This window comes from Lepisma saccharinum, chromosome 20, assembly GCF_977018435.1.
Source record: "Lepisma saccharinum chromosome 20, izLepSacc3.1, whole genome shotgun sequence".
Taxonomy (NCBI): domain Eukaryota; kingdom Metazoa; phylum Arthropoda; class Insecta; order Zygentoma; family Lepismatidae; genus Lepisma; species Lepisma saccharinum.
In genome coordinates, this window is record NC_139248.1 from 1276822 (window position 1) to 1295709 (window position 18888).

Consider the following 18888-nt stretch of genomic DNA (forward strand, 5'->3'; position numbering starts at 1 on the left):
TTTTAAAGCCTCAATTGCTTATGTTTCAAATTAAACTTGATTGAACTGTCCACATTCGCGAACTTAATTTTGTGTTCTGGTTAAAAGAACTTCAAGTAAGTGTATGTCGACTCGTAAGCAATCTTCATGCTCAAGTTGCCGTGTAATGTGTAGCTATTTCATCGACGTTTAATGCTACCTAATAGATGGCGCTGTCATAAGCATAATACCTTTATAAACTATTCTTGAGAACTAAGTACGATTGCTGTTAAGTACATTGTAAAGTTATTTGAATAGATATAAAATGTGTAAGTGCGTGTTTCTTGGTAAAAGAAAGGAGGAGACAAGGGAAATTAGGTTCAGTTCCGGTAGAGAGGTCGTGTATATCGAGTTGGAATTGAGAAAGGTAGACAGTTGAGGTTGGCGAAGCGCGTCGGTGTTTTGTGTTTCTTCAAATGAGCAGGTGATCATGGGAAATACGGTGGTCGTGGCGGGAGGCGAGCAGAGAAGCAGGTAAGGGTTGCTTTTAGCTAATTAACATGTTAATTATTGCGTTTCTTGGTGTCTTGCTTCCGAAGTGGTGTCTTTGACACGCGTCGTTGAATGAAATCCAGTCCCGTTCTTGGCAGATACGGTATCCGCCTGTGTGGTGCTCGGGGGTTTTGGTGTCTGTGTTGTGCATGTGCTGGCCTTTTAACTGCTATTTGGGTGGCTGGTCCTTTGGTCTGTCAAAACAAAATCATTTTCGAGAATTTAGTTACCAAAATTTGCTACGATACCCAAAATTCTGAACTATAATTCCTTCTAGAACATGCAAGTGAATCTTCGTGTTGTTTTCCTTCGCTGTTGTCTAGATATCTCTAATAGTTTTGCATCGTCATAATTCTGTTTTCTGCCATAGATATCTAGACAAAAGCGCAAGCAAACCACATGACAAATCCCTTCTAACCAGATGTAGATATTGTTTTCAGAATTTAAATATGGTACGTACTATCTCAAAACAAGAGACATTTTGAAAAGTTCAGCGGAACATCAAGGAATTGACTTTTCAAAGATTCTGCATTGTTTTTCACTGTGTCAAGTTGGATGTAGTCATGTGACCATTCTTCGTAATCGGGAGTAACTTCTGGCCATACTTCATGTCTAGCTGGTATACCTCCAGACACAGCGATATCTTAAGTGAAATCAATTGTTTACTCGGATGACATAGATAAAACATAATGTGCTAATGTAGTATTTGATACGTCTTTGTGCTGGTTGAATTTAGTATTTTCTAGTCGGAATATTTTCACGTGGGCTTTTTGATAATCTCTCTCTCTCTCTCTCTCTCTCTCTCTCTCTCTCTCTCTCTCTCTCTCTCTTTCTCTCTCTCTCTTTTTTCTGCCAGCCTTTTCTTTTCCTCTCCTTCTTTTTCTTGTTCTGTTTCTCTTTCTCCATTTCTCTAATTTAAATCTTCTTTTCTCCTTTTTTTTTCTCTCTCTCTTTCTGATCCTGATCTATCTACTTTTAACTTTCTGTCTCTTCTTTCTTGTGCCTCCCCGATGGCGTAGTAATGATAACGCCGTCGCCTTGTAATCAAGGAGTCCTGGGATCGTTACCCGGTTGAGGCTCATAATGGTTCGTATCCCACTTTAAACTGTAGGTTTGGTCCCGATTAGCCCATGCGTGCATAAAGGGGACTTGAAACAATTAAACTCAAACTCTATCTGTCTTCTTTCTTCGCCTGCTTATCTTTATTTCTACATTTATTTCTTTACATATCTCTCTATACCTTTGACTCTCCCTTTTACAGCCTAATTTTCAGTTATTGCTATATCATGAATTTGTATAATTTGCTTTTACTATAAACTTCCTATTATTGAACAATAAACCATTCCGGATAACGTAGTGGTAACGTCATTGCCTTGTAATCAAGGGGTCCAGTACTCCTCCCACAACAGAAAATTTGGCGTCTTCACTGCTCTCTCTCTCTCTCTCTCTCTCTCTCTCTCTCTCTCTCTCTCTCTCTCTCTCTCTCTCTCTCTCTCTCTCTCTCTCTCTCTCTCTCTCTCCTACCGTATGCATCATTCTGATTTTTTTATACATGTAGATAAACTTCAATTCGAATACTGGATACTACCTACATGTTAAGGCAGTATGCGAATTAACGGCCGGGTATATCCCTCATAAAATAATATCCCGGGCAAAATAAAATTATTTTTATCCCTGTCAGGGATTTTCTTATCCCCCTCAGAGAAAATGGATTTGAAAGCATAATTATGAAATAAGCACAATCGAAAAATCATTCGTGTCCATAAGTGGTTCAGTCATCAAAGATTTCCCTGGCGAAAAATATGCAGCCTTGTGGAATAACGAAGGACGCCATTCTGTAACGGACCAACCTCACCGAGCCGAGACAACAGAAGGCTGTTCTCCACTTAAGTTTCCATGGCATAGTGCTGGTAGTTTACATGTGAATGGCTTATTGCAGAAAGGGACCTGAGTCACATTTTTGAGGTATCGGAGTTAATGGTATTTTTGATTTTCCTAGTTACAGACACATCTTTTAGTGCAGAAAGGACGTCAGTCACACGAGGCTATAGTCAAGAAAATGCACAGTGAAAAGTGTACTTTAATGCAGAAAGGTACCTGAGTCACTGACTCGGGTCCTTTTCTGCAATAAACTTAGCCGTATTTATATGTTGTACGAACTGTGTATGCTAATCTATAATGCAGCTCGGGGCGGTAAAAAAACTGTCAAACATATTGACAACAGTAACATTATTGGTTTCGCAACGTGGTGACCTCGTGTCTACAAAAAAAAATGTGGCACTACCATGTGTTCCTACAAGAATAGGCAGTATTTTCAGATTTCCAAGTATCATTACTTTGAATACTGTGTTGAACATAAGGGTACTGTCAAGGTTTCCAAATTCATAAAAGCTTTGACGTCTTACACCTTCTATCTGTCCAAAGGTGCAAGAATTGTAATTCCTACGCCACGTACGTTCCCAGTTGCACATATGACGATCAACCTTACTAAATTGAAGGACATACGAACTGCCTTGTCGTATGTACAGACGACGTCAAAGGATTTTATGAAGATATTCATCAGTGGCCTACTACACGCGCCAATGAAACAGACTCAGATGTAGAATAACACATGCATGTATGAGCTCGTACCGACAATAAAGTCCAGAAAGTGCAGTACACTGTCATTTATTGCTGAATCTATAATTTTCTGTGGCATATATAACATAACCTAACCTAACCTAGCTTATGTGGCAACGACAAACGGGCGTTTGTAGGATATTTTTCGTCTTATTTCTCACAGTTTTCACTTTTATTGCAGAAAGGTACCGGAGTCACAACCTTTTCATCTCCACTGTCTCTAGCAGCATACTGCAGAAGGGCGCATTGAGGGTTGCAAAATTAACTATTCATTATGCTGAATATTTGAGCCAACAACGGCACATTTCTTTCTTACACCATCAATATTATACAATTTTTCATGTTTTTCTCAGAATTGTGCAAACGTGACTCAGGTCCCTTTCTGCAAATAAGCCATTCATGTATTAAAGCGTTCACAAGAAACTTGTAGGTACTTTAGGTGGGCGTTACGTTTGATCTTGCCAATAGGAATTTGGTTAAGTTTTTAGTGTTACTAGTTGGATAGCTCTTTTTGTGTACGAGGGTTTTCTTAGAATGAAAATATTCTAAATGTTTCTAAATTACGTTTAAATGTTATAAGATTTAATGACCGATGTTGGAACCAATGTTTCAGGTGCTTAGAAATGCAGTAGTTTACTTTGGTAACATACGTATATACAAATGTGCATATCCAAAAAACCTTTTTCCAAAATAAATCTTAAATAAATGAATGTGCATCCCCCCTGAAGCAGAAAGCTTAATTCGCACAGGGTGTTAAGGACATATTGAAATGCATTCAATTCAGTCGTGTTGTTTGAAGCCTGAAAATAAACATTAATTCGCACCTCTAACAAAACTTATCCCCGAAATGAAATTGGCTCGAAGAGTATCGAAATGACGAAGCAGAGGGGAAGACAAAAGTACTTTTCCGCTGTTTTGAGGTCACGTGGGCTTTCAGGTGAGCGATTCAGGCCGTGAAGAACACCGCCTGCTTTTACGTAGGTGTTATTTTGACGGAGGAAAGCGATAGCCTAATATTATAGCACAGGGGCAGGGAAAGTGCGCTTGGCATTGAACGGTGGAATGTGAAGAATGGGTTTCTCTTTCGATCAATGTTGCTGATCGCTATAAATCATAATAAATAAAGAGAATTGTGTTTGTTTAAATTTAATTTAAATGTGAAACCATGAGCTTCAGCAGAAAATTTCCACTGCCTGGTGTAAAGAACATGTCTTACCATAGAATCAGCGTATGCTCGCTAAAGGGGTCCCAGACTGTCCACTTTGTGGACACGATGTGAAGAGGGGGACTAGTGAACTTTCGTACCGAAGCGACCTGTGTCCCTTCGAAATCGTTTGTCGCTCGAACTGCGCCGTTTTCTTAGGGAGATTTCACACCGAAGCCATATGACAGAAGTGTCAAGCCACTGAGGTATGAAATTGGCCTCCCCATTGGCATAGTGGTAACATCGTAGTCTTCTAATCAAGGGGTTCCGAGTTCGATACCCACTGTACGTCCAGTTCAGATTTACCTTAACAACTAGACGGTGTGAAATGTTGGTTTTGAATGGTTCGTTCTTAAGCGACATTTGTCGCGTGTCACTTCGATCAGAAAGCTGCTTCATTGACGCCCACGTGCGGGGAATGCTTTTGATCTGTCGTGTGTGGTTTGCCGCGTTTCAGTGCTCCGTAAGTTGTATATTTGCGTCATCAGAACAAAACTGTTTAACGAAGAGAAATGAAAATAAAAGAGGAAAGAGATGTAAAGAAAAGGAAATGGAGAGGGAGAATAAAAGAGACGCGAGAGTGGGTGAGAGAGAGTGAAAGAGAGAATAGGGAATAAAGGAGAGAAAAGTGGAAACTAGAAACTAAGATAAATTAAAGAAGTTAGAGAGTGAAAGGAGAATGACAGGAAAGAGTAGAGACAACATTGAAGAAGAATTAATCAACGAGAGAGGGAGTAAAGATGAAGAAAGATTTATAACGAGTGTCCGAAAAGTCACGCAACCCGGTGTTTACGACCGTATAACGGAATAGCGTAACGGAATGAGAAGAAACGCTTTCTGCCAAGAGAATGCCCTGTATATTGGGAAAATTTAGAGAGACAAACATATGTAAGAACATGCAAACAAGCGAACATAACAAACATAACAAATAAGCGAAGTGTTACCAAAGGCACATTTTTTTTTTTTTTTTTTTTTTTTTTTTTTTTTTTTTTTCAAATCGTGTGTATTGATGCACTGAACTCACTGAGGTAAATTATTGCAACATTTCACAATACCAACGAACAATTTGGATGGCCATCTATTGAATTTGACAGAAAAAGAACTTTGACGAAGTTTCAAAAACATTGCACAAGGGAATACATGGGCTGTTCAATATATCGATGTTTTCACAATATTACGAGGGACACTGGCAACACTGTTGCTGTCACGTGTCACTAACAGACTTGTTTCACCTCAGGCTATCACACTAAGGCACTTTTAACGACAAGGGATAAAGTTGGTTATTCTCGAACATATGCAATAAATTACATACACCTTGAAACCCTGAAATGTGGGTACAGAAGAACTTGTATCAATTGTTATGTTTTCTGTGCCTTAGGTGGTTGCTGTTTGCCGCGAACGGCATTCCAGATTGTGTCTACTTATGCTGACGTCGTGTGTGTGTTTTCAAAATGCCATATTCTAAACAGGAAAGAGTGTTTATTGTTGAAGAATATATCCGAACATCGTCATATTCTGGCGTAAGAGAAGCATTTAGTGCCAAGTTTCCGACTACTCCCTCTCCAGATAAGTCGTCAATTTTTCGTCTTGTGCAAATGTTTCGCCAAACTGGGTCAGTACATGACAGGCAACGTTCAGGGCGCCCTTCTGTGTTAGGAGCTGATGTTCTGCAGCGTGTTGAACAAAGAATGGTGACGTCGCCACAAAAGTCTGCTCGGAAGCTCGCCTCAGAATTGGACTTACGCAAGTCAACTGCTGACAAGGCTATACGGAAATTGAAATCTTACCCGTATAGAGTTCGTGTTGTTCATGAATTGAAAGCGGTGGATTTCCCGGCACGGTTGCGTTACTGTCATTGGTTTCAATCATTCGTTCGACAAAATGGTGTCAATGTACTGAAAAAAGTTTTTTTTTAGCGACGAAGCCTGGTTTCAATTGGATGGGTATGTCGACAGCCAAAATTCCAGGCCTTGGGCGACAGAAAACCCACATCAGTTGCATGAACTACCCTTCCACTCTCCGAAAATCGGTGTATGGTGTGGAATATCGCGACGTCGTATTGTGGGACCGTTATTCTTTGAGACAACAGTGGATAGAGCCCAGCACATATATTTTTGCCGTGCGATGCGCGACACAACTCAAGAAGCAGTGTTGCTAATGGAGCAGATAGAAAAATCGCTGGAGTGCGCCGATGCACAGCTGTTACGTACAACAGGAAAATTAGAGAATTTAGGTCTATCTAACATTGAGTTTTAAACGTCATGCATTATACCAGGACTAGGATTATTAATATGTACTAACAAGTGGCTTTTTATGTAGCTACATACATCTGGACTAAAATTTCGCAAAATATGGACTAACACATACGTAAAATTACCAAAAATGCTGCAAAGAAGACTTCTTCGTAGTGATTCCCTATTTGAGTGATTTCAAACAAAATAAACACTTTATTATTTTCCATTGCATTAATGCACTGGTGGCGTCCTAACTGTTCACTCCCAAAACCAGTCTACACATGTACGGAACTGCAACGACAGATAATACACGACCGACACTACCACTACTTTGAGAACTAATCATAGGCGCCGACCCCATGGGGCTTGGGGGGGGGGGCTCGAGCCCCCCTAATGTTAATGATTTGGGGACAGAGTCCCTCAAATAATTTTGCTTAAGAGGATCTATCTAATGTATTATTTTGCTTCTCTTGTAAAGTTTACTCTGAATTGTGCAACATGAACTTAACTTTAAATACACATTTGAAATGTTCTAGACCATCAAATTTCGGGGGCTGAGACCGCTAAACCATCAACTTTGGGGGGGGGGGACTATGAACGGAGACAGCAAAACACATGACTTATTACTATATACTAAGTATGTAATTATGAGTATTGTTAACATTTTTACTAAAATGAGTTTCAAAATAACGAGGTGATATGACAATTATACCAGTATGTTGTTTAGTGAATTCTGAACAATTTGAGGTCGTAAACACGACTTTTAGGCAATATTGATATGTACGATATTTAGTTATCCTCGAAATCTCTTCCTGTAGTCCAAAGAATAAGGGGAAAATAAATTTAAAGTCTTTGAGTTTATTCAATACTCGCTTGCAGTAAAGTACGCAAGGAAAGCTTATGAAAAGTCTGTATTGCGAAAGCGGGAACGGCTATGATAAAAGGCATTATTTCTAAAGCACGGCGTGCTATGTGTTTATTATTGCAAAACTAAATTTCAAAAGTAAAATATTGTAGCAAAAACAAAAAGTAAAACTATTTGCCTGCGATTTGTGTTAGCATTTATGTAAATAATTAAATAAAACTGTTATTGTAAATATTCTTTATTTTTATGGGTACGTCAACATTAAGGTTCTTTGCACCCGTCACATGTCCTTTCTTTACAAGTCTGTTGTGGACATTAAAACACACCCATGCCCTCGCCGGGACTCGAACCCGAGACCTCCGGATCAAAGCGAGTTGAGACGACCACCCAACACGCTCGGCTACCGAGGCCGTCATAAAACTGTTATGTTGTAATTTTAATGTAAATACATAGCCTACTTTTAAGTAAAAATGTTAATTGTTATCTAAAAAACAAACGAGCAGACACACGTTTTTCATGTTACATTTCATTTGCATGAGGAATATAATAGCTGCTTAAAAACGGCTATACGAAGACGTAATTTTTATTTTTAAAAAAGTGAGGGAGTGAGTCATTAATTAATTTATTTCAGTGATCAGAGACTCCCACCCTCAATAATTTTGACAAGTCGACGCTAGGGATGGCCAGATCCGGATCCTAGCGGATCCGAAATCCGGATCCGGTTGGTTCCGGATCCTAAGGATCCGGATCCTAAAATTTTTCGGATCCGGATCCGCGGATCCGGAATTTTCAGATCCGGATCCGGATCCGGAACTTTCGGATCCGGATCCAGAATTTTCGGATCCGGATCCGGATCCGGTACTTTTGGATCCGGATCCGGATCCGTTTTGCCATCCCACATGCGCTTCTTTGGAAAGTAACAATGTGCTTATAACATATTGTTACCTGCTAATATACATATAACAGTTGGGCTGAAAAGTTCGTAGGCTAACAAAGTAAAAAATATTTTTTTGACAAAATTCGATTTTATTATTCAATATAGTTGCCTTCGAGGGCGATACAACGATTATAGCGGTCATACAATTTTTCGATGCCATTTTTTATAGTACGATTTCTCTTTAGCCTCAAAATAGGCCTCAGTTTCGGCGATTACCTCTTCATCAGTGCTAAATTTCTTTCCAGCGAGCATTCTTTTAAGGTCTGCAAACAGGAAAAAGTCACTGGGGGCCAGATCTGGAGAATATGGTGGATGGGGAAGCAATTCGTAGTCTAATTCATATAATTTTGCCATCGTTTTCATTGATTTGTGACACGGTGCATTGTCTTGATGAAACCACTTTTTTCTTCTTCAAATGGGGCCGTTTTTTTCGTGATTTTATCCTTTAAACGCTCCAACAACGCTATGTAATAATCGCTGTTGATGGTCTGGCCCTTTTTGAGGTAATCGATGAATATAATACCACGCGCATCCCAGAATACTGATGCCATAACCTTGCCAGCCGACTGTTGCGTCTTTCCACGCTTTGGATTCGGTTCATCACGTGCAGTCCACTCGGCTGACTGTCGATTGGACTCTGGAGTGTAGTTATGGAGCCATGTTTCATCCATTGTAATATATCGACGGAAAAATTCGTGTTTATTACGGTTGAATATCGGTAAACATTGCTCCGAATCATCAAAACGTTGTTGCTTTTGATCGATTGTGAGCACGCGAGGCACCCATTTTGCACACAGCTTTCGCATGTTCAAATATTCATGCACAATATGTCAACACGTTCCTTTGATATTTTTAAAGTCTCAGCTATCTCGATCAACTTCACTTTACGATAATTTAAAATTATTTTGCGGACTTTTTTGATGTTTTCCTCGGTAACAGCCTCCTTGGGGCGTCCACTGCGTGCATCGTCTTCGATGCTCATTTCGCCTCGTTTAAATTTAGCAAACCACTTCTCAACGGTTGATTTTCCTGGTGCAGAGTCCGAATAATGTTTATCAAGCCAAGCCTTGGCTTCAACAGTATTTTTTTTCGCCAAAAAGCAATGCTTTATTAACACACGAAATTCTTTTTTATCCATTTTTTCACAATAACAAAAGCTGCTTCACTCACAATGCTATATCTCACGAACTAATTATCCGGCAGCTGTGAAATTTATACACGTATATTTTGAAGGTTAGTACTAAGTAAAAATCACATGGATTTAATTCTAGTAACGCCATCTATGAGTCAGCCTACGAACTTTTCAGCCCACCCGATATATATAATATACATACACACATATATATATAGTGTGTGCGCGCGTGCGCGATTTGTAATTAATTAATACACTTACAAGGGAGGTCTAAGTCTCCCCCTCCGATTTCCATGAAACCTGCAGGGCCCAAATGAAGAAATACGTGTTTTTTTGTTTCGGCAAAAAAATTGTTCTCAAATGTCAAGATGAGGACAAATTGAAGTGGAGATCTGACCCCTGTGTTCCCCTCCGATTTCCATGAAACGTGGCAGGTGTATAGTAGGGATGGTCAGATCCGGATCCTGGCGGATCCGAAATCCAGATCTTTATTTTAATTTGTAGAACTGTAACTGTAGAACAATTGTATAATTTTTGTATAACATTTCTATCTTGTTATATGTGTTAAAGGTTTCATCCTGGAATGGAATGTCTCACATTTATGTGTGTTTTCATTCTCCCCCCCCCCCCTCAAATGTCAAGATGAGGAGAAATTGAAGTGGGGATCTGACCCCGAAACCACGTAAATATGACATAGGAAGAAACAGGAGACATACGGCCTCTCTATACACCTGTCAAATTTCATGAGAATCGGAGGGGGACACAGGGGTCAGATCATCCTCACGTCAATTTGTCCTCATCGTGACATTTGAGCCGGGTTTTGCCCCCTAAAACAGTTTTCTTTAGCCGAAACAAAAAAAACACGTATTTCTTCCTTTGGGCCCCTCTATATACCTGCCAAGTTTCATGAAAATCGGAGGGGGACACAGGGGTCAGATCCTTACTTCAATTTGTCCTCATCCTGACATTTGAGGGGATTTTGCCCCCTAAAACAGTTTTTAGCTGAAACAAAAAAACACGTATTTCTTCCTTTGGGCCCCACTATACACCTGCCAAGTTTCATGGAAATCGGAGGGGGATACTTAGATAACCTCCCTTGTAATTATTTAACACTGCATATATTATAATGTTTTATTTTAATTTGTAGAACTGTAACTGTAGAACAATTGTATAATTTTTGTATAACATTTCTATCTTGTTATATGTGTTAAAGGTTTCATCCTGGAATGGAATGTCTCACATTTATGTGTGTTTTCATTTCCAATACATTCGAATGAATACATATTCGTTTCAATGGCATTTACAAAATCACCTCTGACATGTGTGCACGAGTGTGTTAGCCGATGCGTAGCAAAGTATTTTAGGAACAACACTTGAAAAAAATTCTTGTTGGACTAACGAAAAATTTCTTTGTAATAGAAGATCATAATACCTTTTAAGTTGTGGTAATATTATAATGGGATTGAGATACGAAACTCTCGGATCCGGATCCGGATTTTCGGATCCGGAACTTTCGGATCCGGATCCAGATCCGTAACTTTTGGATCCGGAACTCTCGGATCCGGATCCAGATCCGAAACTTTCGGATCCGGATCCAGATCCGTAACTTTTGGATCCGGATCCGGATCCGAACGGATCCGGATTTTTCGGATCCGGATCCGTTTGGCCATCCCTAGGACGCCTCTGGAACTAATAACATGCGAACGTGTTAAACCTCGACAATTGGACCACAACACTCCTCCTCACGCAGTATTATTGCCTCTCTGTGATCGGCGACAGTCGGTTGCCTTTGTTGTACATTTACAAACAACAATAACAAGTACATATACTGCCACTAGACGATAAGCTGTCCGTCTTTTTTTTTTTTCCTATGAAAGCATGGCAATTTTAACACAGAAAACAATATGCATCGTATTAAGCAGCAAAAATGACAGCCTGCTCTTTACAATTTCTACAAGAACACGAGTTGAAATGCTCATGGAGCCATATAATTTATTTCTTTTGAACAATTCCAAAATTATGAATTATTAACAATTTGTGAATTTTCCGAGCTTGGCTATGAAAGGTTTTTGATTTCAACTTTGACAGAACTGGAGGCATTATGGAATTTAACGTTCATTAACAAACACACACTTTCACACACACACACGCAATACACGCACACAACGTCAAACGGTCAAATACTTAGTATGAAATAAAAATATGGTGCTTCGAATCCAACAAAAATCACCGTCACTTTAACTGCCTTTCTCCTTCAGTGACAGAAATAGTGCTTCTTTATTACAGTTTGCAACACTAGTTACTAGCTAGCCAATGAACATGCACTGCATAAAAGAAGCAACCACTACGCCGTGCTATATTGCCACATTACCGTCCCTGCCGAACGGTGTGAACCGCGAGCTGGAGCGCTATTCAATTGTTTTCAATGATGTTTGCGCGAGTGTGTCCAGGAATGGAATGACAATATGGCAACAATGGCGAAGGAGACGAACGTGATACTTGGCTACAAAAAGATGGAGAAACTTTCCATACATCTAATGAATATCTTCATATGCTGAGCCATTTTTTTTGTGATCGTCTAATATTCAAGGATTTATGGCCCAGTCGCTCGCCCGATTTAACATCTGCAGATTTTTTTCTGTGGGTTACTTAAAGGGGAAAGTATACCAAACGAGACCCAGAACATTGGAGGAGCTGAAACGAAACATTACACAGGAAATTGATAATATCGGTGCTGCAACCCTCCGGAAGGTATCTGAGAACATGATCAAGCGAACCAACATATGTATCCAGAGGCGTGGCGTGTATGTAGCCGGTGTTACCGCAGGTAACAGCAAAATGTAAAGAATTAAAACGTTGTGTCAATAAAATGACAACTTTGTTAAATACGTTGCCGTCGAGTAGATATTTCCTAGGACATTTTTTCTGCAGCCGACAGAAGCGAAGAGGCAACAAGGGAGAAGATGACGCCAATGCAAGGAAAGAGCGGGGAAGGACTTTGGGGTTATTCATATGCCTGCTAAGAGGCCCTGTTGCCGTTCAGACCTACCGGATTAGCCAGCAGGGGCCCCGACTTGTCAAAATTATTGGGGGGCTCTGATCACTGAAATACATTAATGAATGACTCACTCCCTCACTTTTTTAAAAATAAAAATTACGTCTTCGTATAGCCGTTTTTAAGCAGCTATTATATTCCTCATGCAAATGAAATGTAACATGAAAAACGTGTGTCTGCTCATTTGTTTTTTAGATAACAATTAAAATTTTTACTTAAAAGTAGGCTATGTATTTACATTAAAAGGCCAACATAACAGTTTTATGCCGGCCTCGGTAGCCGAGCGTGTTGGGTGGTCGGCTCAACTCGCTTTGATCCGGAGGTCTCGGGTTCGAGTCCCGGCGAGGGCAACAGACTTGTAAAGAAAGGGCACGTGACGGGTGCAAAGAACCTTAGTGTTGACGTACCCATAAAAATAGCGAATATTTACAATATTTAACAGTTTTATTTAATTATTTACATAAATGCTAACACAAATCGCAGGCAAATAGTTTTACTTTTTTTGTTTTTGCTACAATATTTTACTTTTGAAATTTAATTTTGCAATAATAAACACATAGCACGCCGTGCTTTAGCAATAATGCCTTTTATCATAGCCGTTCCCGCTTTCGCAATACAGACTTTTCATAAACTTTCCTTGCGTACTTTACTGCAAGCGAGTGTTACATAAACTAAAAGACATTTGAATTATTTTCCCCTTATTCTTTGGACTAGAGGAAGAGATTTCGAGGATAACTAAATATCGTACATATCAATATTGCCTGAAAGTCGTGTTTACGACCTCAAATTGTTCAGAATTCACTAAACAACATACTGGTATAATTGTCATATCACCTCGTTATTTTGAAACTCTTTTTAGTAAAAATGTTAACAATACTCATAATTGCATACTTAGTATATAGTAATAAGTCATGTGTTTTGCTGTCTCCGTTCATAGCCCCCCCCCCCAAAAAAAGTTGATGGTTTAGCGGTCTCAGGCCCCCAAATTTGATGGTCTAGAACATTTCAAATGTGTATTTAAAGTTAAGTTCATGTTGCACAATTCAGAGTAAACTTTACAAGAGAAGCAAAATAATACATTAGATCCTCTTAAGCAAAATTATTTGAGGGGCTCTGCCCCCACATCATTAACATTGGGGGGTTTCGAGCCCCCGAAGCCCCATGGAGTCGGCGTATATGTCAGCCAGTGTTGTCACATCGGATTGGCATAAAAGAGCTAAATACCGCCTAAAATAGGAATACAATTTCTGTGAAGCAACTAGAGGTGGACTGCGGAGCCAAGGCTGGATTGAACTACAACTGAGACCAGTTAGGTAATAGACGAAAATATGGTTCCTTGGTGTGATTCGTGATTTGGACAAACCTTGCTCCAAAATACTAAGTTGGCAACAGTAGAATAGTACGTACAGCTTGGCTTCCCTTCCACAAAGGAGCGTAGTTCTGACGACAGTGCTCACAACACAAACGTCAAACTGACCCGAGAAAAGTGTGGTTCTTCTTCCCCTTCGCACCTCATTGCAAAGAAACAGAGACAGATGAAGAATTGACAAGGGTCTACCACTATTCATTGGAATTTCGTGGTAACTGTCTCATGAGTGGTAGTTCTTGCTAGGAGTGTTTGTGGCTAAATCACTGTGCTGATTGCAAAACAAGAACGAAATGAACAAATATCTAGCTCGAAGACATGTTTTCTTTACCGATGGGGGGGGGGGGGAATTATAACGTCTAGCAGGCATAATAGTAGTACTGATAGCCGGTAACACTTTTGAAAAAGTCACGCCACGCCACTGTATGTATCCAAGAAAATGGTGGACACTTCGAACATTTGCTTTAATTTGTAGGGATACCCACATTTCAGGGTTGCAAGGTGTATGTAATTTATTGCATATGTTTGAGAATAACTAACTTTCTCCTTTGTCGTTAGAAGTGCCTTAGTGTGATAGCCTGAGGTGAAACAAGTCTGTTAGTGACACGTGATATTGTGAAAACATCGATTTTTGGAACAGCCCATGTATTCCCTTGTGCAATATTTTTGAAACTTCGTCAAAGTTCTTTTTCTGTCAAATTCAATAGATGGCCATCCAAATTGTTCGTTGGTATTGTGAAATGTTGCAATAATTTACCTCAGTGAGTTCAGTGCATCAATACACACGATTGGCAACACTTTGCTTATTTGTTATTAAAACATGCATGTTCTTACATATGTTTGTCTCTCTAAATTTTCGCAATATACAGGGCATTCTCTTGGCAGAAAGAGTTTCTTCTCATTCCGTTTCGCTATTCCGTTATACGGTCGTAAACACCGGGTTGCGTGACTTTTCGGACACTCTGTATTTATATTTATAAAGAAGATACAAGTAAAAAGAGATTTGCGATTTCCAAGAGCGTTGTCATTATGTATGTAAATAATTTATTGAATACTCAACTGCAATGGCACAATTAAAGTCGCTGTAAAATAAGAATGCCCAATCAGTGTACATTTTAATCGAAAGACTAAATGGTTATCATCCAAATTTAATTTTTTATGTCAGGTCAAACAACATAAACTTCATTACTAAAATTCCATGCTGGCCTCCCCGATGGCGCAGTGGTAGCGTCGTCGCCTTGTAATCAAGGGGTCCCTTGTTCGATACCCAGTGAAGGCACATAGTGGTTCGTATCCCACTGTAGGTCCAGTCCTGATTAACCTTACTGTGCATAAAGTTGACTTAAAACACCAAAACAATCAATCAATAAAATTCCATCTAACTTTGAAAGCTTTTTATTGAACAAGGAATCTAAAAGTTAATAACTATGCATGTCAGTACACTAACTGCATGAAATGTAAAAAAAAGACAATGAAAAATACTTTTTAAAAAGAGGACATTTTTACATTTCATAATGTAAAAAAAGGACATTTCAAGATGCAGTTCTTCGAACACAAGTCTAGGTTTTTGGTGAGTGTGTTGATCACACATCCTTTTAAAATAATTTTACACAGATTCAGTATAACTAACAATAGGCCTCATTATGGGCAAATGTCCGAATATTCTTATATTTTTTTCCTATGCCGGTAGTATTGTAACGCTGTGAAACTTGGTCTCTAACTTTAAAAAAACATAATTTGAGAGGTTTTTTTTCTTAAATAAAGCACTCGGGAGAATATTTGGACGTAAATGAGATAAAGAATCACGAGAATGGAGACTATCACATAATAATGAACGCATGAACTACAGTAAAACCTCGTAAATACGGACCACAATAAGCCGAACTTCGCTTAATCCGGACAGGCAAAAAAAAGAAGAAGAAGAATGCAAGGTTTTAAATGTGGCTAGAAGTCAATGATCGGATTGTATGTACAGTATTCCTTTACATTTTACTAACACCATTAAGCCTTGTTTCCATGATATGAAATACTCAATATGCTGACCAAGGCTGAAATTTATTTTATTATAAAACATAAACTACACGTAACGTTTCAACCTTCTAGCAAGGTCTTCTTCAGACATTTTTGTGTATATATATCGTCCTGTTTTGTACAGTGTCTCTCAAAAGTTTTAGGACAACGACATTTTAAACTAGGCAACCCAATTTACACAAGCCGTTGGTGGGTTGCGTGCAGAGTTAGGCTCAATTTCAGGGTTGCCACATGGACAATAGATATTTATAAAATACGCGAAAGAAATATAAACAAGTATTATTGTATAAAATTATTAAAAATATCACTATTATATCATATCGCAAATGACAAAATTCTTTCTGAAAGAAAAAAAAATGGTTTTCTAGTGTTTCATAGCTGATGAGTCTACAGTAAGGAAAAGAGGTGAGAGGAAACGAAAGGTTACAAAAGAGAGGAGAAAGGGAAAGCGAAAGGAGAAGAGGAAAAGTAAAGGAGAGAAGAAAGATAGGATAGACGAGGAGAGGAGATGTAGTGAGGAGAATGGAAAAAGATTCGAGGAGAGATGAGGAAAAAAGAACAAAGAAGAGAAAAGAGGAGGAAAACGAGAGGAGAGGAGAAGAGAGGAGAGGAGGAGACGAGACGAGAAGATGGAAGTGGAGAGTAGAGTAAAGGAGAGAAAAGAGAAGAACGAAAAAAGAGAGAATAGTGCACTGGAGTCGGAAATCTAAGACAGGTAAGGAGATAAGAGAAGTGGAGAAGAGTGAGATGGAGATAAGATGCGAGAAAAGTAGGGAAGGCGATATGAGATAAAAGCAGAACGGAAAGAGGGGAGAGAAGAAGGAGAAGGAACTGGAGAGAAGAGGTAGTTGCAGAAAATATCGTCTGAGCGTCAAGAATGGATGCATTGGTCAAATTATCGACATGAAACATTCAAAGACATTTTGAAATGTACTGGAGAATATATTAGATCGGTGCGAAATGCCTTTTGGCTGAGTTCAGAGCAAATTAAAATCTTCCATGTAAGATCTTTGATTTTACCTGCGATTACACCACTAAAAAAATGAATGTAATTTTTAATATTTATAAGAATTATTCAATTTTTCTCCACTTCTCGGTTCGTTGGAATGGAGATTTTGTAATTCAATATTTCCCCTCCCCCCATCGTTAATTCCAAACTAAATCATTCCGTTTCACACGGCGTGGACAATGAACACAATGGCATATGTCTAAAACTTACGAAAATTTTCTGCCACCGGAAGGGTTTGAACCTACGACCATCAGATTGACAATCCTGAACGGTAGCCACTACCCTACAAGCTTTAGCTCCTTAAATCAGGTAGAAGAACCACTACACCACGCCTTTACCTTCGAATGAAACAATTTTTTTTTTAAGTATTCTGTCCCTCCAATATTAAAAATGTCGTTTGGTATATGTGTAGTTGAACTTTTACTTTAATTTTGATTTGCTTTCTTGTAGTATAACCGATATCTTCGAGAAATAATTTTCGAAGTGATTAAAAACAAGAATATTGGTAGTTGTGAAAATACGAGTTATTTCTTCTAACTTATTATTGTGATTAGACATTATTAATGGGAAATATCTAGAGGCTTGAACACTACAGGACGATGTTCTTTTCTGTGATACTGTAACAGACAAAATGCTTGTTTACTGATGCAAGTCTTGTGTCCAGAACAGTCTTATGAAATGTATTTGATGTTGCGTAAGATAACACGAAAAAATTAAACCGTGTGCGAACTACCAAATCTGTGCAACGTTATAAGTAAACAGGCGGAAAATGTTATTCTTAAAATCACTTCACATTTGACAGTGTTAGTCAAGAGAGACTCGTGGGACACTGTGTTAATGTGCTTTCTTATTTCTTTTAAATGCTTACACTTTCCTTTAATTGGGTTAAAAATAAATAAGAATATTGCTTGCATTTCTGTCATTGACGTAGACCAGAGAGAGAGACAGACAGACAGACAGATATTACAAAATAGTTCAAATAGTGTGAGCGCCATTAAAAAGTCATGATAATTCTATGTTGCGTACTTAGAATTATTCATACAATAAAGAACATGTCTAATTGTGAGTTAACATTTATACAAGAGCAAAATTGAAATTTTTACACATCCTTGCATTGAACTCAAGTGGGAAAAGGGGTAAAATTAGCATGTCCTGAATTGCCACACATATAAATAGTTATTTATTTCATTAATATTTGTCAATGTCTTTGAAGCAGTACACAATTATCGTTAGAGTATCATAATCCATGATCTTATATATAAAAATATCCCGTTGAACGTGTGTCAATTCATTTATTTGTTTATTTTTTTTTATAAATTCCATATGCAGAACAATGTAGACACTATATACTGCTATTACAAATAATGTTACCATGCTCTTGTTTAATAGAAGGCATTCTTTTTTAAGGAACATCTAGTATGGAGGATCGAACGTGGGACCGCAATGCTTTCAAGAACTCTAACCAATACATTACGCCCTTTGATTTCTTGGAGCTACTATTCCTAATTATTCTTTCGCCTCAATATTGTAAACGTTATCTGCAAAAAAGAAGTTAAATACTCAGATATAGCTCTGTACTTCTAGAATTACTTTATACACATGCATTTGAAATTTAACTCTGAATTTCTTTCTTCGTATTATTATATCTAAGCTTGTGAATATATTTTATTTGTAATTTTATAACGGTTTCATGAACATCTACGAAATAGTTCCTTATAACTTGGAATATGGTGAATAGATACGAAATGTCTTGAAATTAATTTCCGACCACTAGATTTTGGCAAGGGAATTATGTGTGATCCGTTTCCAGTTATTCATTGCTTAAAGAAACGTTTTAAAACTATGTGGAATTTTCATTCTGGGATAAGTTTCTTTACTTGCTACATGTATGCGAACTATCCCACTTATCTCTGGAGCAGGTGAACG

The 18888-nt window shown here is 38.5% G+C and overlaps 1 protein-coding gene across 1 annotated transcript in view; it reads left to right on the forward strand.

Moving 5' to 3' along the window:
- Positions 1 to 423: 423 nt before the first annotated feature.
- LOC146003619 (NADP-dependent malic enzyme-like) overlaps positions 424 to 18888 on the forward strand; it is a 150116-nt gene continuing 131651 nt past the window's right edge. The window contains exon 1 of the mRNA XM_083141939.1: positions 424 to 492. Coding sequence (XP_082998065.1) covers positions 449 to 492 — 44 coding nt within the window. The 5' untranslated portion in view covers positions 424 to 448. The remainder of the gene's footprint in view (positions 493 to 18888) is intronic.